At 38.9% G+C, this 25994-nt stretch overlaps 1 protein-coding gene across 3 annotated transcripts in view; it reads right to left on the bottom strand.

Moving 5' to 3' along the window:
* The window catches only part of LOC129211365 (contactin-3-like), a 112257-nt gene that overhangs the window by 38819 nt on the left and 47444 nt on the right, over positions 1–25994 (bottom strand). For all 3 annotated transcript variants that reach the window (XM_054838364.1, XM_054838365.1, XM_054838363.1), the window contains exons 3-6: positions 15282–15377; positions 2583–2786; positions 2183–2285; positions 1002–1186 (exon numbers count right to left, since the gene is read on the bottom strand). In XM_054838364.1, the coding sequence (XP_054694339.1) occupies positions 1002–1186; positions 2183–2285; positions 2583–2786; positions 15282–15377 (588 nt within the window). The remainder of the gene's footprint in view (positions 1–1001; positions 1187–2182; positions 2286–2582; positions 2787–15281; positions 15378–25994) is intronic.

Genomic DNA, 25994 nt, shown 5'->3' with positions numbered 1-25994 from the left:
CAGCCTAACCTTGAACATTTCCAATGATGGGGCATTAATTCAGTGTAACTATTAATTTGGAAGTTGAGGGGGGAGAATTCTCTTTTTTCCTTCCTCCTCATAAAATCTGTTGTGCTTTAAATTAAAATATTCATTGACTAAAATTTACATTGCAGCACTCTGTGTCTTCTAGTAAACAGCAGCTTCCCGTACAGAAGTAGTAAACAGAAAGAACATTTGCTTGAAGTTGCACGGTAGCTGTGCTCTGTGCTTTTCCATACAAGTTTTAAAATAATCTTTTCTCATATATTCCTACCTGTGGAATAGCATTCCAAAGCACAGTCTGAAACACTTTTCAAATTGCAATTTACCTGAAGAAAATTATATTTGCCGAGACCTGGCTTTAACAAAAATTGTCAATTACCACTTTGTTGCAAATCACTCTAGCTTTAAAACACCACCAACGTGCTTTGCCGATACTCATTTCACTCTATAGCCTTAAATGCACAAGAGACTCTCTCTGTTTCCAGCTATTAAATTTCATATTATTTCATTTCCTATGCTGGATTATATTCTCTCATTTATTTACTCATTTTAAAATAAAATTGGCCATTTTGAAAGCAAAGGATTGACAATATCCATCAGTAATCTTTTCCTAAAGCAAGATAAAATTTGTATTTCCTGTAAATGTGAGGCCTAAATGATTCCCCAAATAAATCCAATTGACTGAAAATCTAAGGTTTCACCAATAAAGCAATAAGAAGTGTTTAGAAAAAAAGTCTTTCCATCATAGAAAAATAAGCACAAGCACTTTCTACGCTATGCTTGGCAACCCTTTTGAGCCTGGACTTTTATTACAAGTGTTATACAAAAATGCGGTGCAGAAGTTCTCATTCTCTGCGAGTAGTTAAGATGCCATGGATTTTTAAGTACAAATGCTCGATATTGCATTGCGGAAGCTATAAACCCAAAAGTACCTTAGAGTGGTTTATATTTCACATGGAAAGAAGAAAGTTTCCTACCATAGTAAGTGAGACGTCCTCTTGCAATGTTTTTTCCTCTTGAGTTTTCAGTAATACATTCATATAGTCCTGCATCCTCCTGCTGGAAATTAGGTATTTCAATCATGCCGTTGGATTTCCTCAGCTTTATTTTACTTGGAAATGGCAGACCATCAGTTCTTCTCCAGTTAATCTGAGGCACAGGGCTAAAAAGAAAATAACGGGATTTTAAACAGCTTTAGATAAAGTATTCGATTGTCAAAATTAGAAACTTAAACTAATATACAATAAAGCTCAGAAGTGACTAAAAGCTTTTGTTAAAAGCGGTATTCATACTGTATATGACAGATGGTCAGACACTATGGCAACTCGTTTGCATGTACCGTTCTGTTCCATATGCTATAACGTGCAGTACCAAATTTTTCATGAATATCCATGTGAACGTCCAATGACTGTAAAATTTCTTGAAAATCAGCAGTGGCCTCCCCTGAAGATGGGGGAGATTTACCAGTGACTTCTGTGGCAGGAGAATCAAGGCAAGTCTTTTGAAATTACCATCCCACAACAGCCGTTCATTCTCCGATTTTAAAACTTTCACTCACCTAGCTGGGGAGCCAAAGCAATAGCATGTCATTAAGTTATCAATCTGGCGCTTAGAATTATGAACACCTGACAAAGCTGTCTGCAAATAAGCCGCAAAGTGGTAAGTAAATACGTTTACAGAAACATAAATGCGTTCTCAGATCATTTGTGAAAGAGAAAAGATATCAATTGTGTGTGAAATATCATTCAGAAGAGGAATGCATTTTAATCTTTATTTCAGCTATAAAGGAAGAACAATATTATGAAAGCATCACGTACATTTAACAGTAAAATTCAGACAAAATTCTCACAGACTTCAACATTTCCTTCTACACGGAGAAGGCAGAGCTAGGTCAAAGGATGTGTGCAAAACTGCACTGAGCTTATTCAAGATAATTTGAAATAAAATGTAAATTCCTATGCTGCCGACATACACATTTTAAGCCTAAACAAAAATTACTCCAACACTCTTTGCCCTCTTATTCCAAGGCAATAATTGTGATGATCAAAATAGGGTCTTTAGAAAAAAACACCAAAACGCCTGCCAGAACCCCACATCCCTCGTGCAGGTGAATCCTAATGTGCTTCAACTTTCAGTACGGGTGATGTCGAAAACTTACTTTCCTAGTGCAAAGCATTCTAGCTTCACAGTTGAGCCTTTAGCTGCAGGAAGTGTCTCAGGAAACTGAACTTCTATTTTGGGTTCATATTCTCCCATCACACCTATACGAGACAATTGAAAAAGGTAATTTTTAAAGCCTTTTTTCTCTCTTCAGCATTACATCACATTAACTTCAAAAACACATTTATTTCTCTCACGCTCCATTTATAAAGAGAAGCATAGGGACATGCCAGTGAAATCACTGGCAGACCTAGGAGAGAGAGAGGAGCATACCACACAAAATCGTTCATTTTCTTGTAAAGCAACCAATATTCTGAGAACGCGTGAAAGGTTACGCTGTAAGAGACAAAAACATTCACTGATGACTAGATGTGTTATTTATTCAAGGGAAGTCATACCATCGGTGCGCAGCACTAGGGGAGTTGGCGACCCAAGAACCTGGCTGTTGGTGGCGGTGCTGGTTACAACGCAGGTGTAATTCCCTACGTCCGACGGCTCGACTTTGGCTATGTAGAGGTGACCGGTCTCTTGAGACACAAATCGCCGACTGTCCTCTTGGACAAATGATGGATATTCATTGAAGATCCAAGCAAATGATAATTCTAGTTGGTAAGAAGAAAGAAGTAAAGGTGTTTGGTAGGGTTTTTCACATTTTTTTCTTCAAGGATCAGTTTATTTTATTACTGTTTTTTACAATGTTGTATTATACACAATACTGTTTTATGTAACAAACAGGGCCAGAGAGCCAATGATTAAGAAAAGAAAATTTTAAAAAGTACCAGAAACTAGCAAAACCAAAAAACCAAAACTTTTTTCACCAACGCCCTATCTCCTCCAGCAGAAGAAAAAGGGGAAAGGAATTCCAAGTATTTTACACAAGGATAATTTTGGGTTTTATCTGCTATTTTTAATTTTAAGACTTAATATACACGGAAATCGGAGCAGACAGCAAAAATGAGACGAAACTTGGCTAAAATGAAAACGTTATTCATTCAGTAGTTACTTAACAAGTCAGCTAGATACTTTGCAGATAGAAACAGCACAGGAGTATGCAAGTAAAAGGAATATCAAAGGAAGCATCAATTACCAGCAGGGCTCACCACACAGCAAAACTATTTTTCCCATACAAAAAAATCCATAAAAATTGCATTAAAAAAAAATCTGACACATTAAAAAAAATATGGCACAGTAGCCCTCACTACCATTCATCACGGTCATTTGAAAGGAAAATCACCCTTCAAAAGATAAACTAAGAGGTTTGGCAAAATCTGCATTAGAATTTGTTTTTTATCTGAACACCACTCTGAGCTCTGTGTGCCCAATTTTAATTGGCAAAATCCCCTTCCTGTGTGAGACCGTTTGCTTGTCTCATTCGTATCCTACAGAATCAAAGGAAATTAACTTTTAATGGTTTTCCAGGCAAGAAATAATTTTTCACCGAAGTGCCGCTCAGCTGAAAGTTTATAAAAAGATTACAGCTTCTGCAAGCACTAATTAGAGACGATTATAGCTTGATTGACCTGCCTTCATGTTAAAATATCTTGTAGCATTCACGCTGGCCCTACAAAATGGAGATCATCCTTTTTGCACAGGTTTAATTTGAAAGTGCATAAATTTGGACCTCGTCATGAAATGGAGAGTGGGCATTTTCATCACCCTCAGTATGAATATGCACCCAGGAAAGCGCTAAGCCAACAGGCAATTTAACACAAGGTAAGACTGTACAGATGAAAAAACATTCAATAAATGAAATTATTAAAACATTTATGGACTAGCTAATGCAAAAAGGGCATCAAATGAAATGGCTTATCATAATTGCATTTAATTTTCTTCTATCAATATTTAAACTCCTTCCATTAACATAATTTTGCAGGAGCAGTGTATATGAACAATTAACAGTCTCAAGACTTTTCTCCAGAATTCAACTTTTGGCATATTTGGAAATATTTATTGTTGAAAACAGCCATCCACCCTTCTGGACTTGCAGCATGTCTCCTCAGGTGAAACAATGGCTTTCACTAAAAGCTCCTTACTATGTAACTGTCCTGGTTTCAAGAGGTGTAATTAATCTACAATAAGGAAGGCCAACGAGGATTTGCCGAGAAAAGACAGGATAGTTAGTATAGTGGGAAGTATCGTGATCTAACTCAACCTCAGAAAGACTTTTGAAACGTGTCACAAGAGTCTCATACACAAGCCAAAGACTACTCATACAGTGAACAACAACAACAAAAAAATTCTGTTCAGCTACTCATCCATCTTACAACACAAATACCAAGACATAGGTGCAATGGTTTGCTGTTGAATTGAGAGGACTTGTTGAGTAAGCACTGTGCAGCAGGGAGGTGGCATCTGTGCACCGTTCTGGCAGTGGTCTGGATCTGTTCAACATCTATCAGTCGCTTCAAATAGAAAAAATAAAATAAAAAATAATTTTAAAAAAGGAAAAAAGAGTACACCTGAAGAGTTTGAAGGGGACTACGACCTCTTTGAGAGCAAAGATTGTATGGTCTTGCTAAATGGGAAAGACCAGAAAATAACGTGTAATTCCATTCCTACAGAGCAGCTGGATGAAGAAAGTGATCACAAGGCTATCAGGTATCAATGCAGGAACTGTAAGAAAAAAATAATTTATATTTTCAGCTCTACATCAAACTCAGACATGCACAGGACACAAAAGTGTGGAAAGCCAGGCTTTATTGGTTCTGCTATTTATTGAGCTACTTGTTTTCCTTAGCTCAAAATATTATTTTATTCTTAAAAAAGAAAAAAGAAAAAAAGACATTATTCAAAACATTGAAAGGGGACGGACAAATCTGGATACGCAGCAGGAAAATAAGCAGCTTGATTTCGTTCCTATTATATTGGGTTAAGTCAAGAGTAAACTCATTGAAATCAGTCATTATGATTATGAAAGCCACACAAAGTGTATTCCAGTTTAATTGGATCCTTCAACAGCCTATGAATAAGCACTCCTGGAAACCTAATTTCCCATTCAACATATATTTTCATCAACTCTCTTAAAAAAAGGAGCAGGGTATTTCTTTACCAGTGCCCCACAGCCAATATCTCATTTTATATTTATTGTACTTTACAAAATTGTATTCTTATTTTCCAAAAAAATTGTATTAAACAACTTGTTCTGTGATTTATTATGTTTACACCATTTGCCTGTTGCTGATCCTAGGGCACCTCAAGGGACATAAACTCACTCCCTTTCTGTCAATTACAAGTTTTCAGTTGATTTTCTGTTATAAATGGAAGTAATATATCTCTCCTGGGCTTCCTTGGAGATCTAAGCCTTTGCTTTCCAATGCATTTTTTCCTTATTTGGCAACCATGCATGGATAAGGTATTGGAAATTACAGTTATTACTCAATTTTTATTTGTTTACTACATCTTGGTTGGCTGCTTCTCTTTATTTTGCATTATTTGATTATTATTTACTGTGCAGTCTACAAGCCACAACACACTCAGCATGCTCATACTCTTCTAAGTACTTTGTGCACCTAAGTGGTCAATTAAAAATTGGTTCTAAAATTACCTGTCATTTTTAAATTTAAATTTTTACAAAATTCAACAATTAAATCAGCATGGCCTTTGAGGTCTCCCATGGTCATTTCCTACCATCTGTGAGCCTTAAAAAAAAAATATCTTCAATTCCTATGTAAGAAAAAAAAAAATGATGTTGCTAAAGGAACACAGAGGGGTAACTCCCACACATTGAGTAGTTTTTAACTGGGGTCAAAGTTAAGCCTTCAATTCATGTACGTGCTTTTGAAAAGACTGCTTTTAATTATATTACACATTTCCCCTAAGAAAGGCTGCAACACATCAGGGGGAGACCACTGAATGGAACCAGGGCAATTTTATTTCCTGTAAACAGAATTTAAGAGACAACAGTAGTCATGGAAATCCAAAACTATAAATGAATTCAGGAAGCTGGCAAAGCAAAAGTTGAGGGAAAAAGAGAAAAACAAACCAACAACAAAAAACCCCACGCCAAAAGAGGCACATAGACTTATGACCGAAAGGAGAAGGACAATTCATAAAGTTTGTTTTATACACTAAATGCACAAATCCTGAAGGTCATCTCTGGCTCCTTTTGTTCTGGACCATCACTCCTACACACCTGCTTAATACGTATCCACTAGCCCCGCAATTCACACCGAAATGAGATCTCTAAAATAGCCAAAAGTAAATGATGTGAACAATATTGTCCTGAAACAGATTTAAACTTAGCTTCGAAACCAATTGGATTTCAATTAGTGAAGCAGATGTTTCCATAAATAATCCTGAAAAGAAATGAAAATACTTGATTTTGAGTGCATCAAGTGGACTGAACAATAGTTAGAGGTTTTATGCTTTATTTTTGAAAGAAAAGAAGTTTCATGTCAATCATTGATACCCAAATCTCTATCATTTCATACAGTTTTCCAATTCAGATTTTACAATATTCTGTAACAGAGATACAACAGGAAGCTGAAATATGTTGGTATTTTCTGTCTTCACCTGGCACTCTGCCTAACCTGCAGGATGGTATATGGCTTTCACAAAAAACCGTTTGCAAGAAAGTAATTAGACAAAATTTAGCAATGACAGAAAGTGCAATTAAAGACATGGAAATTTGTAACAACCAGCTATTTTGAATTATCTACCTTAGAGTTAAGAATAAAAGTAATGGAAAAAGTAACACTGATTTTGAGAGGATAATGACAGATTCCATAATTAAAGAAGCAGCCAATTAGTTCATTTGGCCCAGTTTCAGCTCAAACTGTGATGAAATGACAGAAAATTGAGCAAAGCCTCTTGCTTTGCGGATGAGCATCGCTCAGGAGGGAGCGAGGGCTCGCGGCACAGACACGAGGCAGTCGGGTACGGGTTTGGGGGCAGTCGCACATGGAAATGTCAATTTGTCACCAGTTCTGAGGATGGCTCTGTACAGCCGTCTGCATGGGAACCCCTGGGAAAGGGCAAACAAATTATTTAAAGGTAGGAAATTAAGCTGCGTGAGGCAAAGTGCATTGAACTCCCAGAGGATGCTCTTAACCTAGACGTAAACTGTCCTTAGCTCGCTGCAGCTTTATCCTTGGAGGATTACACTACTATGAGTTCAGGTCACTGTACTTGTGGATGTGAGTGCCCCCACGGGATATAAGGTACTTTATCTTACACACACTACCTTCAAACTTCTCATTAACTGCTTTACTTTTCTTACTTGGGCAAACTCTAGCTCCTTTATTCCACTTAGTTACCATCTCGGGTAGTCCACCCTTTCTTTGGCAAGCCAGCACCACCAGCTGCAAGGCTGCTATTAGTGCCTAGACTTTAGCCAAAAAAACCCCAAACCCCCAAACCAAACCACCAAACTTTCTCTTTGCCATCAAATAAATCACACCTTTCTCAATAAAAATTTTTCATAAAAATCACATGCACTGTAGGCGTAAGACAAGGTGTTTATGTACTCCAATATGGGATCCCCTAACATATCTGTAAACTGGCTATTATAATGTCTTTAGGTGCCACTATCAAAAATGGTATCATTTTGACAAGGAAAAAAACCCTTTAGAATTTTGTTGGAAATAAATTGTACATCATTTCAGGGTTTCAGGGTATATTCTTGAGCACACTGATCGCCCAGAAACTGAAAAACTCTAAGTATGTTCAGCTGGGAAAAACAACTCAGACTGATTTCCAAGGGGGATCCCAATTTGTTTGTTGTTAGTAGTTATACCACTAATAACGCAAAAGTCTTCAGCTGTTTACACAAGCTGCAGTCACACTTCAGAGTCTATATATAAACTGTAGGTTGGTAGTTTACTTTTCAGTAATGTTTTCTATACAAAAATAATGACAATTACAAAACACACCTCTATAATAGGGCTTGAATTGTGGCCACCAGGAGTAAGGTGAGACAATGAGTATTTGGTTAAAATAGCTGTAACATTTTCCCAACATGAGAAAAAAAGTTTGGAGATTTATAAATGCTTCTGAAATTGCTCCTGAACTCTTTAGAATAACTCTCTTCTTTTAGCTGAAGATATTTTTGTTTATACAAAATGTAAATTGCACAATAGGAACATCTGAGTCCGGCTACAAAGAGTGAAGAACATATCCTGAGAAACTAGTTTTATTCTAGGGTAGAATGGAAACAGTCTGATTTGAAACTAATGTACACCATTAATCGTTTTGGCATAAAAGGTGAATTGCTTTGTAGATAAAATATAAAAGATCAATTTTCAGCATGCTGTGTAGGTAATTAGGCATGCAACTTCTGTGTATGGAATAACCCAAAACAATGAGAGCAGCGCAAGAAACCTATGTAATATCTTACAATTTCAGTCGACACATTTAATGAGAATATTGAAATGTTTTAGCTGAAATTGCAAGGTTCCTATTTCAGGCCAACACCTAATTTTCATTTTTGAATGGAATATGGTACGAGCCCACTCGTTTTGTGATTCTGAAATGAGCTAGGTGTGATGTATAAAAAAAAATGCATTTTTTTTAAACACAGTTGCAGCATAAATTGTATTTTTCTCTACTGCCCCCACCCATGGACGGGCCAAGCAGTAACCGCACTCACTTGTCTGTCGCCTTTGCACGGCGGCCGCAGGGGACAAAGCTCGGGTGATGTACAGCAGCCCACTGGTTTCCTCTGTACTCCACAACTTGTGGAGCTTTTCTAAGTCTTTCAAAGCAATGTCAAAAGCTAAGCGCACCGTTTTAATTAAAACATAAACATTTCCAAGCTCATCCTTGGGAAACACAGATGTTCAAGACTGGCAGCGTTATTTCTTTATTAATACCAGAAGAAAACACGTTCCGTACGTTTCCAAGCAGCACATCCACTGGAAAAGCAGCTTGGCAATACCGCCTTGCCTGCTGTCTGCCTTTCCTCCCCCCGTCCCTCGTCACACGGGGGCTTTGACCATTAGCTAGTGTTAGCTTTCAAACCAAATGTGACCTTGTAATAGAAAAGTGCTCCTTAACTGGCAGGTTAAATGTTCCTTGGTGCTCCGAAGGAAGTCCAGATGCTAATGGGAAAGTCTAACAAAATGCTTTTCTGCATTTGGGTTCCAGTGCTGAATAAAAACCCAATTTCGTTTCCCCTGTAGCTGTGCAGGATGATGGATTAGTTTCTCTCTATCACATTTCTGAGCTAATTGTTTCAGACTAGCTGTGTCATTCAAACTGCACTGGCTCCGATCAAATTGTTCGTACTCTAGAAGTATGCAGAAAAGTAAGAAACTGCTTTAGGAAGCAATATTTAAATACATACCCATTAGCCATATCCATTTCAAATGACAAATTGTTCTTTTAATCACATCCCCAGAACTTTACATTTAATTGCTCAGAGCATTTCTAACAACTCTGTTGTGCTTTTTCAATAGTTGAAAGTATTTTAAATTGCTTCCTGCCTATAATAATTTTCAGGATAAAAAGATGATAGTTTAGCTTATTGCTCAACTAAAACACATCTGATTTCTTCTGAGCATTAAATATTAGTGAGATAAACTAAGGAAAACTAATGGAAATACCCAAGAGTAAATTTTCAAGGGAACGTACTAATGTTTATAGGTGGAAGTAGTAATTAGTGACCAATTTCATTCGGTAGTCTTGCACTTATTGAGGAGAAGGTACTCAGTAAACCCCCTGTGAAAAACAAAAATTACTTTCAGTACTCTTGTTATATTCTACTATATGTACTAAAATCTTAGTGAAGTGGAAACCTAACGTACTGCAGCCAGCAGGAGCTGATCCAACCCTATGCAAAACTCCTCCCTGGGCTTTAGGTGAAATCGTACCCCTCGCTGTACAGGCTCTAGGTTCCGACATGCTCTCTCACCCCTCTAATGAAAAGAATAATCGAGCTTTAAAATACTGTTTTAAAATTCTGTTTTCTTTTCTGGTTTGTATACTTGGGAAAGCTACTTTAAAAAAACATACATACATACATACATATGAATGATTGGAGGCTAGAATCTTTCCTTAAAAATAAAGTGATAAAAAGCTGCAATATTCCCATAATCATTTTGCAATGGGTATTCAAGATGTAGTACAAAATTTACGCGAGCTAATATTACTGATCATAGATGTTTCCAGGCTTTATGCTCTACTGACTACCTGGCTATGAAGCTATCCTTCACAATCTAGATACATCTCTTAAACTAAGACTTAGAAAAGAGATAGAAGACCAAATTATCTACTTAATAAAATAGAAATACTAATATATTCATATGTTCAGTGTCACTGATGTGCATAATATAACGTACAAGAATTTGGAGTGACACCTTGCTTGTCCAGTTTGCCCTTTCCCAGACTGGAATTACACATCTTTTGCTGAAAAGTTTCTCAGGCCAGTTATACACCTCCACACTAGCTTAAAAACACGTATTGCAAAGTAGCTGCAGAGGTTGCACAGATCTATAAATAAGGTTATACTAATTTTAGCCTGGTTTACTTCAGCCTGGAACGCACGTTTATCAAAAGAAAAAGTGCTTTAGAAAGACTACATTTGATAAAGAGCAGAACAGAGTGTCTCTGTAGCATTGGTTTGTTATTGGGGAAGAAAATAATGCTCTGACAGATAGCAGTCATTGTAAAATCCAGCTGTGAACATCTATTATTGTCCCTCGTATGGACAAATGTAAGCGTCTCTCGGGTACCGTTTGATTTCAAACTGTCAGCTGAAATTTGTGCAGATGATGATGATGACACCAGCAGGACTATTGCAAAATATGTTTTTAAATAAAAACACCATTTCTCCTTGGCAGATTGAGAACAGCTCGAGAACACTATGGAAACATTTTTAAGGCCATCACTTTTACAATATTCAACATACTATTCTTCTTAGAACACATTTTTGTGCAGAAACCTCATGATGTGCCTACTGCAAGTATGATTTATTGTTCTTGCCCAGATAGGTGTCATCCACAATCTGCAACAAAAGCAAAAAGTAGAGGTGCAAAACCAGAATGCTTTCCGCCTCCTGAAACCACACTGATGGACAGCAGAAAAGAAACCGCATTCTGGAGTTCTATCAGTTTGGGTTTGCTTTGTTTTAAGGGTATGAAATGTTTCCAAAGCCAAATAAGTAAAATCAATTCAATTTACAGTTCCCTGAAAACCAGCATGTTGATATTCAAGAGTTGTGGAAAAGAAAGAGCCAAAGCATCAAAATATTTCTGGCATTTGAGATATTTTCCGTGCCATGTTATTCAGGAAGCACAGTCTTGCTGGAACTTGCAGGTCTCCAAAATGGCAATACGAGAGACATACGCAAAAATTTGCAAGTCTAAATACTAATTTGCAACAGACATTGCGTTATTCACTGAAATATTTGTCATACCAAGCAGTGAGCAATAAAATTAGGATCTATTTTTTTCCATGATCTAATATTATTTCAAACCAGCATGTCACAACTTTAAAATAATAAGCTATAAGCTAGATTGATCCCTATCCTTCAAATACAGTCTCATTTATTGATTAAGTCTACACTTATCAGGGCATGATAGTAAGGGGGAGGACATATTCTTGTTGCTTTATATATGCAGAAATATCCTTGCCATACTGCATGAAATAGGAACATACATCACATGAGGCTAATCATGAATATAAGTAGAATTTCCTTGCAATTTCCAAGCAACGGCTTGTCTGCTCCTCAACATTCTTGCCATTTACTTAAGTTCCTGTGGGCTATGGTCATACTCCACATAGTAACAAGCTAACAGGGAGTATATCCACCAGCACAACACTAATTCCTAGTTTTTCCAGACAAGCCTGAATTCCTTTAAAAGCCTGAATAACCATCAAACAAATCTTCACTTCTACCATTAAAAATCATCATCTTCTCCATGTGTAAAGCAGCCCCAAAACTATCACAGTCAACCTACAAGGACTATGCCTCATTGCTTTCTCCTCTCCCGAAGAACAGAACATACCTCAGAAGTTAGTAACATTTCCTGAAATCCAAAAATCAATGTCAGATTAGTAGAACTGACTGTACTAAACAAATACAAATCACAATATCTTACAATAGTATCTTAAGACAAGCTACATGATAATCAAGATAGGCATATAGTAGTAACAGTAGGTAAAACCCTAAAGGAACTTGTGGATTTGCTTTACTCAGGGCTTTGTCACTCCTTAGATACCCATTTTGGAAGAAAATCAATAGTACAGAAAAATCGTTTTTAGATCTCCATATGTCTAGCCTTTTCCATTCTTGGCAGAAAGGGAAAAATAGCATCGCGTGAATGTTTTTTAACCGGCTGCATGTTAAGTGTGTCCAATATTAAGTTTTATATGTTGAGAAGTTTGTTATATTGACAATCCTTTAAAACCAAAGACGTAACAGTAACACAGTAAAAAGTCAAAATAGCTGTAGAGAGTTCAGCAGAACTTAATGATTATAACAACTGAAAAAGCTAGCAGGAGATCCACATAAATCAATTTCTGATGTCATTTCGTCTTTTGAGTAAGCGGGGGAGACAATTTACTGACTTGTGGAAAACCTAGGATATTTTAACAGGTTCCTTGTAACAGAATTAAAATCACATACAGAAGTATAGTCATGTAGAAAAGTGACGGAAGACCATCTTAATTATCAAAAAAAAATCACTGCTCAATTATAATAGAACTTATATTATCTAACATAAAAACCAGCTGAATTAGTAAAATATTTGGGGGAAAGTCTTCACACAAAGCCAGTCATTCATTGAATCTCCCATTCACTAAGTCTCGAACAAGACTGCAAAAAAAAGAGATTGCCAAAAAGGGAAAATGCACTAACTCTTAACAAAAGTAATAATAAAAAAAAAAATAAATTGGAGTAGTTTGTGATAGAGCTCGTGTTTAATGACAGAAATATAAAACTGATCTGTACACCCTCAATGGGAAAAATTGAGCACGGTCTTCCTCTCCCCATACACCAACAGCCGTCACCGAAACAAAGCTAAAGTAGCAGCTCAGCACGTGACCCGATGTAAATGAAGTTAATGAGTTCCATCGTTGGTTTAAGTGGTAGCTGCCCATACCCTGATGGAACTGGGACTGCAAACTTCAAAGGGACAAAAGTACCGTTAACTGCAGGAATAATTTGCTGCCCACTGAAAGGGGATATACGTATTACTTATGTAAGTATCTATGGCTAAGATAAGCAAAGAAAAAAAAAAGCCAAATAGTATAAGGTAAGCAATTTCCTTTTTCCATACTATGAACTGGTATTTCTTTTGGGATGAACATTGGTTTCTCTTATAACCGGAATGCTATATATGGAGGAATAATCACAATTTAATCAAGTCTCTTCTTGAAGGCTCCTTACAGAGCACGTAAGAAATAAGTGCAAATCCCCATCAAGCTAGCAAGAACTTAAACTGCATGACATGGCAGAACGCAAAAGAACAATATTTCAGGGGCTAAAGGAGAAGAGAAAACAAGGCATTTGAGAAGGTTTTTAGAATTCGTGTTGTCTGAAATTATTTGATAGCTGCAACAAATATAGAATCAAAGAAAAAAAAAAAATCAGATCACTGATCTGGAAAGGGCTGAACAGCCCCCTCAGAGCCCTCAGGCCAGGTCAGCTGTTCCGAAACCATCCCTGCTATTCCTAACAAACTACTTCTGCTTAATGGATGGATATTTTATCTAAGACTTACTGACCTGCATCCTACTGTGCCAGATCTAGAGGCACTATATGCTTGACATCACTGTGCTATAGGTTTATTTTAGTGAAGAAAGAAGAGGAAGGATTTTTTCCACCTTGTTCCATGTCTTCTGAAAACTTTAATGGTTAATCCTCCAACTCTCAGACAAATCCAAGGATTTTAAATAATTCCGGTACCGATTCTCAATTCCACTTGATAATTCAGGGAGCTCTCAGCTCTCTCTTTTGCAGGAATAACACAATTAGTGTGGGAGGCGTCAATCATATCCCATCTGCTGACTGCAAAAGAAATTCTCACCTCTTCCACGTGTTGAATCGAACCACCGTTCTTAGCAACATGGGCATGTTTTGTATCACCTCCTGTTTAACGCCTCAAACTTAAACATTGCAAGACTCAGTGCAGAGTTGTAGTCAGTTTGGCGACCACCTCTGGCTGTACACCCATGCAAGTATAAGAATGGCTGGGGTAATTCAGACTTTGGACTGCGTACAGAAGCAAAATTTAATCATTCTAATTCTTAGAGATAGCTGGGAGAATGACCTATTTCCTCAGCAGCTGAAAAGACAAAGCTGTTGTAAGGCTATAAAGATGATTTAAGAGTATGTATCAGTTTAGAGAGAGAAAAATTCTGCAAGCTCAGACAGTTGTAAAATTGCCACTTTATGGCTGCGTCTGCTTGGACTCCGCCAAATTTAAGAGGCCACAGTACCTATATTACTGTATTCAGTGTTGAGCTTATATTACCTTTTCTTTGTAATCAAATCTCATGTTTAACATCACAGCCCTTCAATACTGAGACTCCGTATCAATTAAAAACAAATAAAACCGGTTTCAAATATTACTTACTTGAGGCTCAAGAGCAGTTAGTCAAAACTGAAGATGCAGAATGAATGATAAAATGTACTTACAACTTTTGGTCCACCAAGAATCCATATATCCAGTTTTCTCACCCCCTCTTGAGACAGCAGTGTTTTAAATTACACCACCATCATTACATTACACTATTAAATGTCTTAATTGCAAGAAAACAGGCAGATACTAGCATAATTAAAGACAACAATCTACTCTCTGCAATTGTCTAGTCACAGACAAAACTAGATTCATCGAGGCTCATCGGCAATTGTGAAATTGGGCAGAATTTAACTCCAGAGGATACTCAATTAATTACCGGAAATATCATAAAAACCAGACGTGTTAAGTGCACAGAAATTACTAGGAACTAGAAAGGCATTTCAAGATGAAAGTAAATCTTCTTAAGTACTTCCCTCCCCCTCTTTTGGTTTTGTTTTTGCTCGCTCTCTCTGTATTGACCAACCAGATTTCATTCTTGCTCTCTCTGAAGGATCTCTCTCCTGCATTTCCAGGGAGATATTCCACTTTAGAGTCAACCAGCTCCGGCCAAAGCACGGAGCCTGGAAGGTGCCTTACCTCCCGCCCGCGGGGGTGGTCCGCAGAGCAGCACGACTCCCTGCCCCTCTCGAACCGACACCGCGCTTCTTATTTTCGTCCTGGAGTTTTCAAGATCTGTTTTTGAAAGAAAGGTGAGCTAGATATTAGGAGACAGAAAAGACTAAATACACAGCGAGTTTCAAGTTCTCAGATCCTGGTATCACATTTCTTAGCACGCAACCAAATTCAGCAATTTCAGTGGATCAGCTGCAAAAGAAATGGCTGTTTAGCACGAGGGAGGATGACAGAATTAGGACTGAAGTGAACTAATTTACAAGAACATAATTAAACAGATCCTTTGGCCAATTTTGTTCTTACGCTAGGCTTATGCTACCCTAATTTTGGTAACCAAAAAGGAGTCAGAAACATAACTTAAAAATAGGTCCTTAAGCCACTGTTTCTTCTGAAACGAAGGCTCTGACGAAAATAGCATCGAGATCCTACTGGGCTCATCTAATCAACCATAAAATAAAGCTAAGCACACAGCTATTCAGAAAACAAATATTTCTCTTTCAAGCAGAGAAGAAACCCCTCGACCATCTCCCTGCAACAGAACCCCCCAGCTCTGGCCAAGGCGAGGACTCTGCACCTCAGCGTCCTGACCCAGCGCCAGGTCTTCTGCGGTCTCTTTAAGCTGCGTAAGAGAAGAAACAAACGCTACCGTGTATGCATCAATGCAAAATTGCAGAGCAGCAGTATTTTATCATAAATTTAAATTAACTTTCCCTCTAACTGGTGACTCAAGATCCAAGAAAGTATGGCCTCATTATATCCTTGAATTTAGCTAGATATAGCAGTCAATACAAACTAAGATTGAGGTACCACACTAAGAAATATTTTTCCATCAATAAACTATGTATTTTTCTGTAATAAAACCAAACAGAAGACAATTTTAAAAAACCTGTTTATGATCTTGTCGGGGATACTGACACACTCAGTCTTTAAAATAAGGCTATCTTTATAACCCAGCATAATAGTAGTGACTTGACCAACAGTAGCTATTTCCCAAAATATAATGTTTTTCTAATATTGAAAAGCAACAGCTGTTGCAGTCAGAACACTGAACAAGAGTAATTAGAATTTCAGGGCTTCATTTAAAAAAAATCCATTGATCGCTGCAATAAGATACTGTTCTATTATTCTTTGTTACTGCACATAAAGTCATAGGTGGGTTTCTTAAAAGGAATTTCCACGCAGATAGACGTCAAGGTCTACATTTTCACTCACACGAAGTTTGGATCTTTCAGTTGGTACTTTGGAGAAGAGGAGGCACATTATTCTACACGAGAATGGAAATAGCTATGCAATTTGGATTTTAAAATATACAGAAGAAAATCTATTTTACATATAAAATTAATTTAGACCAAATTTTGCCCTCTTACATCACAGCCACCGTGAGTCATAAATCTTACGCAATAGCTATCAATTCCATAATTAAGACAAACTGGCTTATCACTGCTTTCTAAGCACGTACATTCATTCATTGCAAATAAAGACCTTCCGAAACTCATCTTTGCCGTCGGACACACCACACGAGCAGGACGGGATTGGGCTGGGAGCACCGTGGGAAGGGACGGGACGTGCTGAGACACGGGGAAAGGCACATCCTCGTTATCCCACAGGTACCCGGTGGGACCCACCGCAGCTCGGCAGTCTGATCCGTTGCAATGCTGTACTGCAGCAGTTGTTAATCACTGATTGCAGATGAAGACTGCTGTCACAGGGGAATAGTTTTTTGGGAAACAAGAAGCAATGCAGAAACCATCAGAAAATGAAGAATATGAGCCATACTACAATGAAAGAATAATTTCTCACTAATTAGCAGGAAGCTCTCCATCCCACCTTCTAGAGCGGTTTAAGTGCCAGACTAATCACACAGCTGCAGAAATATCATCACTTAATTCATTTATATACTGGTGTATTCTCGTTACACATTGTCTGGTGCCACTTTGAAAATAATTAAAAATCATTGTGCAAAACAGTAATAGAGTATTATACAATGAAGTCTAAACCTCTGCCCTTGGAAAGCACTCCCTACTTAAAAACAAGATTCTGGTCTCGTTTTCAGCTGTCTCTGTAGCATATTCAGAGTATTAAAGGTCAAAACTAGTCCTGTTTGGTGGAATATCAGGACAGATTGGTTTGGTGGTTGTTTTTTTTTTTGTTTGGTCGTTGGTTTTTGGTTTTTTATAAAGCCAGTACCCTAACAGCAACAACAGTAGGGAGAAGTGCCGTATCTCCTAACAAAACTTGCTATTACATGAAATCATTGAGGAAGGAACATTAAGTTCTCAGAAAACTGACAGGATAAACAAAACACTCTAAAAGGTGGACAAATAATGGAAAAGATTGTTTACTTTTACAGATCGATTTGTATCTCTGAAATCGGAGACTCTTATCCTGCTCAAATGTCTTAATAGATAAAATATAACTGGAAACAAAGAATGAAGATAAGAACAGGAGAGAAGATGGTTTTGAAAAGCGGTGAGTCAGAACAGGACTCGCTTCGCAGCGCCCCATGGGATGACAATATCCCATTGTTTTGTTCAAAAGAAAAGGGCAGAAACGCACATGAAGTATTTCTGCGTTTTATCTATTGATCTATAGATCGTCTTACTCATCATCAGATTTGTAAAACTTTATCTACTTCCTCAAACTGGTCACCAAAATAAAGTTTTTTAATTAGTTTCTCTTGCTTACATCTTTTTACTTCTTACTTGCACTTACTATGCCTCACTTTTGTTTCCTTTCATCTGAAATGCTACCATTCCGGTAGGAAACGAGCAACTTTATTACTTAACTCTACCAGGCAAAGTCTCTAATCATAACACTGAAAATATTTTGGTAAAAATGTTACAAAAACCTGATTACACAAGGGGAAAAAAAAAAAATCCAACCTAAAACCAATCTAGAACTGTGTAATTTCCAAATTAAATGTTTTTACTGCCTGTTTATAGTTTGCCATATAGAAGAAACTTTAAAGTTAGCAACTGAGGCTTTCCAGACTCCTGCAACATTTTCTTCTCCCTTCCCCTGCTAACGCACATATTTGCCTCATTGCTTTAGTACCAAGTACATAAAGTTACATCAACTGAAATACACATGCCATTGCAATAAAACAGAGCAAGAAAATGTAATTCAGCTTTATTGAAAAGTCTTTTATTCTGCCCAAAAAGGAGGACAATGAAACAATGTGTTCTTGCACATACAAACAGCAAGGATATGAAAACCACATATTCCATTGGGTTCTCTCCTTCCATTTAATAAGCTCAGTTTTAAGTCTCAAGCACATTGCTAAGAAAGATTTCAAGATATGGAGCAACAGTAACATGAGCATCATACCCTGTAATAACTGTTTTATGCACTTGGAACAGAAGCATTTAAAAGTTCATGTGATATGCTTTTTTTTTTTTTAAAGTATTGCACAGGACACATTCGGTCCCTGGAGAGGAGCAGGATTCAGTATCCAGATCCATCCCTAAGTCCAGTGACACCCAAGCATCTTATTACACTTAGATCAATTGATATTTTATTGTCAACACACATTTATTAGCAATTCTACTGTGTTTTGATAACTGCAGAACAAGGGTCCATGCTCTACAAACATAATTGTCCCTTAAAAGTCACAAAAGTATTTATCCCATTACTTCATTAGACACATTATTATTCAAAGGAGCAGAACTTAAGTATGCCTTATGTATAATTCTGTACTGGTAGGATGTTCAAGTACCTAAATGAGTCAGCCAACCAAATCTTAACTGTTTTCTTGAATAGGTAATTCTGAAGTGGGGACCTTGTTCGATGTCAGCACATAATGAAGTACTAATTCACAACCTGCTCACCCTGGTAAAAGTCGCATTATTAAAAAGAAATGAAATACCAGTCTCTAAGCTCAAAAAAAAAAAAAAAAAAAAAGACCACCAGTGTCAGCGTGTTGCAGTAGCTACGTTGGTAACGATAACTTCTGGAGAAAACAGTAAGACAAATTTGTTTCTTTAAAAAAAAAAAACAAACAAACAACAACCAACCACCAAACCTCTTCACCGCCCCCTAAACCACCCATGTGTGTAAGCAAACCTTCTTCCTCACCACTCGACCCAAAATTGGCTACACCAAGGCATTTCCGTGACCACGTATTTTATACTTCTTTAGACAGATACCAGAAACTGAATGTATACTTGGCATAACTTTAAGCTTCTTAAAAATACTTGTATTTGCTCCACAGACGAGCTGGGACACACGGCCCGTCAGCCCGAGCAGGCTGCCTGCGGACATACAGCACTTGGAAAAAGCACAACAGAGCTGCCCGTGGAGCAAGTCGCACTTTCTGCCGCCTTCCCTGGGCTTTGGATGAAGCCTGGGAGAATCATGCTGGGGTGGGAGGGAGGGGTGAGACCAAAAATTACCTCCATAATCATCAATTATTGCTGGAGGTAGAACAGAGAGGGGAGGAAGTTATAAGAGTGCAAAAAGAGAACATTACTCAAAGCGTGCAAGGAATCGGGGTGACTTGTCACCCCAGAAGACATTCACCAGCTACCGGGGAAGCATCTCCCCAGTGCCACGTTTGTCAGGCTGGCAAATTACGGGGAAATCACGTAATTTCACAGCAACCTCTACAGAATCTCTTAATGCTGTGACACTCTGCTGAACTTCCATTTTATAGTACACCTTTTATCTGCACGAAGGTAACAGTACAGCGGTTTACACACACACACACACACACTATAGAGTATTTTTAACCCCCCATTTTGATGAGCGGAGCAGCTCGGGTGCTGTCGGTGTACCGCTGCAGCCCGGGATCACGGCACCGCTCCTCCGGGTCAAGACCCAGCGTTCCCTTAGTCTCGTGCAGCAAAGCCCATCCGAGTCTGCATCTCACATCCATAGAAATACTGCTAATAAAATGCAGCAAGCTTCTATGTAGACCAAGCAGGTGAGGGAAGAGACCCTGCAGGTTCTTTCCATTGCATGAAAAGCAGAACATCGAACGATCGAGGCGTGCAGGGACTAACGGGCTGCCGGAGCCAGTCACGGTGAACAGCATCAACCAACAGCATCAAAAACTCATTTACAAAACAATCACACTCTTCACCTCCCCTTAAATCACGTGGGGTGCAGCAAGGAAAAAAAAAAAAAACAAAACAGGAAAGAATTAAACACTCTTACAGCAATTAAATGAGAATCATTTAAAAGTCATACAACAAAGTCTGTGTTATATAAACACAAATAGGAAAAGCTAAAAAGAAATTGGCAGGGATGTATCAGAGTGCGGTGAACGTAGGATGCCAGCATGGAAAGATGGAGAAGAGTCTGCAGTAACGAGGGAGCAAGAGGGACAGAGAGAAACAAGATGCTTTTGTGGGCTGTGTGGAACAGAAGGAAGAGACCAGAGACAGCAGAACAAAAAAGCAGTACAGCAACATTAGTAGCATAAAAGTTGAGTCAACATCTGATAAGCAGGGATTTTTATTTTTAAAACACAATTTGCATTGGCAAAAATGCACTAAGAGGACTGGAAAAATAGTGTTGTAAGGGAAACGCATGTTTTGAGGAAAAGACATTCTCCAATAAATATTTCAAAAAATATGCCTTCCATAAATTCATATTATCTGGGAATTATCACTGAACTCAAGGCAAACACAGCACTGAAGAAAGCAATTCAAGCAATTGAATAAGTATCTCAGGAGGGAAGGATGTGTCCTTAAGGAAGTTATCCCGCACCTGAGTTTTGAGATGCAACACAGATTTTGCTCCCCTAAAGCTCTCCTAAAACAAACCCCAAGAATATCCTGACCCCAGCCCTACCCGCTCACGACCACCAAGCAGGTTCAGTGGTGAAGAACACCACTGGAGACACTGGCGAAGAACACCAGGCTATTCACGTTTCAGTAAGCAGGGGGTTAAATGCTTTGCCAGATCCAGGTCTCGTTACCTGAAGTTTTATTAAATAAGTAGCAGCGTTCCCACAAAGACTTTCCTCAATAAATACATAAATCAATGAAAACCATCCTACAAGTGTTCATTTTTGAAACACTGGGACCATTGCTGATGACAACGGGATTTTTTTTTTTCCTGCCACTGACTTCACTCCTTGAACTTCCCTAAGACAGCCACCTTCCTTCAAGCAGCGGACGTATTCTCCCACAAATATCACAAAATCTAGCTGGGCTGTCACCAGGAAGGACTGCCAGGATACGGGTAACCAAAATCTGTCACATTCCCCATCTCACTTGGTGTGGAGCACCTGGCACAGAGCCCCACTGCTTTGATGAGGGCCATGTGGACTGTAACAGATGTAACGATGACAAATAACAGATACAGCAGATGAGTAAGTGTCCTGTCAGCACATGTCTTACCACAGCTGCTGCTTCACACGTAAAAATACACTAACTTGTTAGTCAGCATAAAAATCCAATATTCACAGACCTTCAAAATATTTATAATTCTCATCGAAATGTATGTCCTACCTGCGTTAAGCAAAATAATATGAAATGCACAAGTTTCTACAGAGCTGCAAACATAATAAGGAATGCCATTAACTCCAGCACAGCTAATTAACACCACGGCCCCTGGAGGAAACTGCTCCATCTCTACGGAGCAGCTCCAGCTCTTCGGAGCGAGCCTCCAGCCTCCCGTTGCCTGCAGACCACCTCTTTGAGGATCAGGCTCTCCAAAGCTCCGCAACCCCGGGACCGTGTTTCTTGCTGTGATTAAAACCCTGAAGTGGCTTTATCCGTTTCCGCCTGTCCCTCCACCCCCAGCTCTGCGGCCAGCAGGCGCGTGCAGCCTCCAAGGCACGTCCCCACCACGAGCTACAACGCTAGAGGAATTTGCCCAGAAGCAGCGAGCAAACCCTAACCCACGACCTACCCTGCCGAAACCACCTGGGCCGTTTTCTTTTCCGGAATCAGTTGGGTTTTACCTCTAGCTCCAGCTGCTGTTCAGTATTTTTAGCTTGATGTGCTGGGGATCCCAAAGACCTAAGTTTTTTTTATTTTAGTAATTCTCCAGTATACTGTTTTTCAACCTAAAACCAGATGGGTTTGTCATTACATTACTCCTCGACTCCTGCGTTTAATAAAACAAGTACAAGGGACCTTAGAGAAGATGACTTTCTGCGTAAGTGACTTCAGTACCTTACTTGAAGCAAGCCATACAGGGGATAGAGCGCAAGCACAGAAATTAATACTGTATCAAGAACGATGTTTACAGAGGAATTCAGAGGAAATTAAGACTTCTAATTTTATTATCAGAGCTACTGATAGATGAAAAATGCAGAGGCAGAAATAAAAGTAATGCATTTTCATGCTAGCACATTTTTCTGGTTCGTGTAGAGGAAGAACAGTTATTTTACTGTATTAACTATTCACATAACAATTTTAAGAAAGAGGTAAGTGAATTTTCACATCTGACAAATAAAACAACTCAGACTTAGTATCCTGAATATAGCATTTGGTACTGACATTAATTGCCTCTGTGATGTTAAAATCTAACATTTCTGAAACAGGGATACGAGACACTCTTCCTTGGGTGCTCCACTACTGTAGCAGCATCTAGCTGAGTACAAAGATGTTGCCACAGCATAAAACAGATTCTGGAAAATTGCTGCAAACATTTATGACTATAAATCTCTTAGGTTACTAGCTAGGATTAGACTACATTAACAGGCTCAGGAGGACAGGATAGATAAGAAAAATGATCTATTCCTATCCAGGCACCGTACAGCAACGCTAAAGTTGTAGCTTAATGGATGTTCAGGAGCACATCAAAGCAAACCTGAATATATTTTGTTCATTTCCTTTACAGTAGCCAAAAGTGGCTAAAGCAGATGGTCTGTAGTTACTTTCTTAGAGACTTCAGGGAACAGGGATGCAGTGGAATACATTTCTTGCCGTGACGGCATTTGCAGCTGACAAGCAAAACTGGTATTTTCTACTGCAGAGAAGGCAGAAAAAATAAAAGAAAAAACACATTATTTTGATGCTGACAGTGGAGATGTTTAAAACAATAAAAAAATTGTCAGGTTCACATAAAAATGCAAAAATGAAAAGATCTAACTTGATCTCTAGGAGACAGGACATTGTGCAGTCCAAGTGGCAGAACAATTTCTTGAATACTGAAGATGAAAGCCAAATGATGAAAAGTTTCCCAGAAAGCTGTATCTCCAACCTGTACACAGGCACAAGTTCTTAAAATTATTTAATGAAAAGCTAAAAAACATTGCATAATCTAATTCAGCATTCTTGTGCTAACATATTACTCTGTAGTGCATAATAAAATTAGAAGAACATACTGAGGTTGCAAACTCCATTATTTGGAGTTAGAAAGTGCCAGAATTAAGGTTGCCTAAGATAACAAACATTGACCAAGAAAAAAACCCTGGAAACAGTAATATTTGAGCACCAAGGGCTTGGGGTGGATATGTTGGGGACACATTGCAGCTGGCAGGGACATTTGCTATCAGCAGAGAAGCCACCAGGAAGGTTACGGACAAGGGTCCCATGAAGCCACCCAGACTGAAACCCCCAGCTCCAGCGAGTCCCAATGTCATGGTCTCTCATGGGGTCTGAGATGCTTTAGCTTGAGATGCTGTTCCTACGTGTTTCTGTCATTCCTCACACACCTTTGTGCTTGTCCCCCCTTCTCCTGAATGGCTTCCCCTTCAGTCCATGCTTCCCCACCAGCGCCAGGTCCCTCAACTGTTCTTAAAATCCCTTTATCCAGTCTCATAAAACTCATTCCACCAATCCCTTACTCCTTAATTACGATCATGATATTCATTACAATCAATTAAGTTCCTCTACTTCCCCCCTTTTAACCCAGAGGGATTTCACAGTGTTTTGCTGTCAGGGTCTGAACTCAAGACCTAGGAAAGGATTTCCTTGTCTATACCTAAGGTACAGGGAGAAGGAGATGCTGCAGTGAAGCTTCAGGGAACAGAATTTAATGGACATGTTCCTTAAACAAAGGCAAAGACTGAGTCAACTCAACCAAAACAGCCTAAAGGCCATCCCTCAAGGCCACCTGGTCTCCCTTTGAAGCCGCTCGGTATGGGGAGTTGATGATCGCACCACAGTTTCCTACTATTGGAGCAGCCAGTTTCTTGTCTTATCTGGAAACCTCTCCTTTCCTTAAGTGCTGCTGAGTATATTTAATTAGTTTGAGAGTCTGAATGTTTGGTGAAAGGCATCAAATTATTCTGCACCTACAACGAGCTGCAGCAGGGATCGAGTGCAGGACAGCTCTTGCCGAGCACCACTTCGCGCTCCTGGTAGGACGTTTAAGGAAACCTGATGAGCAGAGATCCCTGCAGTTGCTCCAACATGCACAGCAAGACACGCTGCAGCAGTTCTACTTATCGAGGCTGAAATATGTTTTCACTGTAGAGCAACTTTCTTACACTTGTACTCTCCCATCAACAGACTCGCAGCAGTCGACAAGAAAACGTTTAGAGCAAAGTGAAGACGTACCGGAGGAGTAACCACCACCATGACCTGCAAGGCTGGCGCTGGCTTTGCAGCGGCTCTCAGCAGCACGCTGCCGGCTCGCCTGCCTAGCGCGTTTTCACAAGAGTTTCTCCTGGTATTGTTTCTTAGGTAGGACAAACCCAAAGGCTGGAGTCAAACCCAAGTTAACATTAAACTGCGGACAATTCAGAAGGAGCAATAGGTTACCGGATAAGGGTTTAATACAAGGGTTACAGAGTAAAATTGTATTGCAATATCCAGGAGATCAAAACAGATCATCTAACAGTTCCTTCTGATCTTTCATCTTAGAAAGACATGAATAACCTTGGCATAGCTTATTTTCTCAAGTCTAAAATACTGTAAACACTACCCTTTATCCTACGGAACTGTTCTGTTCCTACCATCCGCACACACACACACCAATCAGCCTGACAAGAAGTATAGGCAAAGTCTACTTACTGCACTTAAGCCAGAATTTCATTTGCTCTGTCACACATCTGCTTCTGCCCTTCCTATCCTCCGTAAAAATGAGAATTGCCTTTTTAGTACATGTGCCGGAACTTCAGCCTGGTTACAAAACCTCTCTTCCAATATTAATCATTGTCCTGACCCAGATATAATAGAGATACACTTAAAAATCAAGCTGTGTAATCCCCTTGTGGATAACAAATCCTGTGTTTTGGTTTATAAAAGCAGGAACAATAGTCATTACGCAATGAAACAAAGGGGTAAACAGACAGATGATAAAATTGCATTTGGGCTTGCTCAGAATGAATTGGTATCCGATACTGCGACGTCAGGAGGAAGAACAGCAGACCCTGCAAGCATGACTTGGTATAAATTAAGTGCATTAAACAAAGCAATGATTTGTAATAAGAATTCACTCCAACTTGATCTACTTGTACACCTGATATAGTGACAGACTGGTGCAATTCAGGGTGCACGGCAGACAAGTACCACGGCGTACCTAACTGCCTTGCTTTCACCTAAAAACCTCTTCCAGCCTCCAGACCAACATCATCTTCTCACGGATGCTGGGATACGAGAAATGGATTTCACCCTTGCCATGGAGTCAGTGAACACTAGAATCTGGTCCCTCAGTGTAGACACAAAGCTCAAAACTGGAATCTATAATTTTTTTTTTTTAGTAAAGAACAATTCATTATGAGGCAAAAAGGTTTCTAAAAGAAACAAGATAGTAATTCCACTGAATCGCCATCAG

The sequence above is a fragment of the Grus americana genome, chromosome 11 (genome assembly GCF_028858705.1).
Source record: "Grus americana isolate bGruAme1 chromosome 11, bGruAme1.mat, whole genome shotgun sequence".
Taxonomy (NCBI): domain Eukaryota; kingdom Metazoa; phylum Chordata; class Aves; order Gruiformes; family Gruidae; genus Grus; species Grus americana.
Note: the sequence above shows the minus strand (reverse complement) of the source record. Positions and strands in the feature narration are given on the sequence as shown.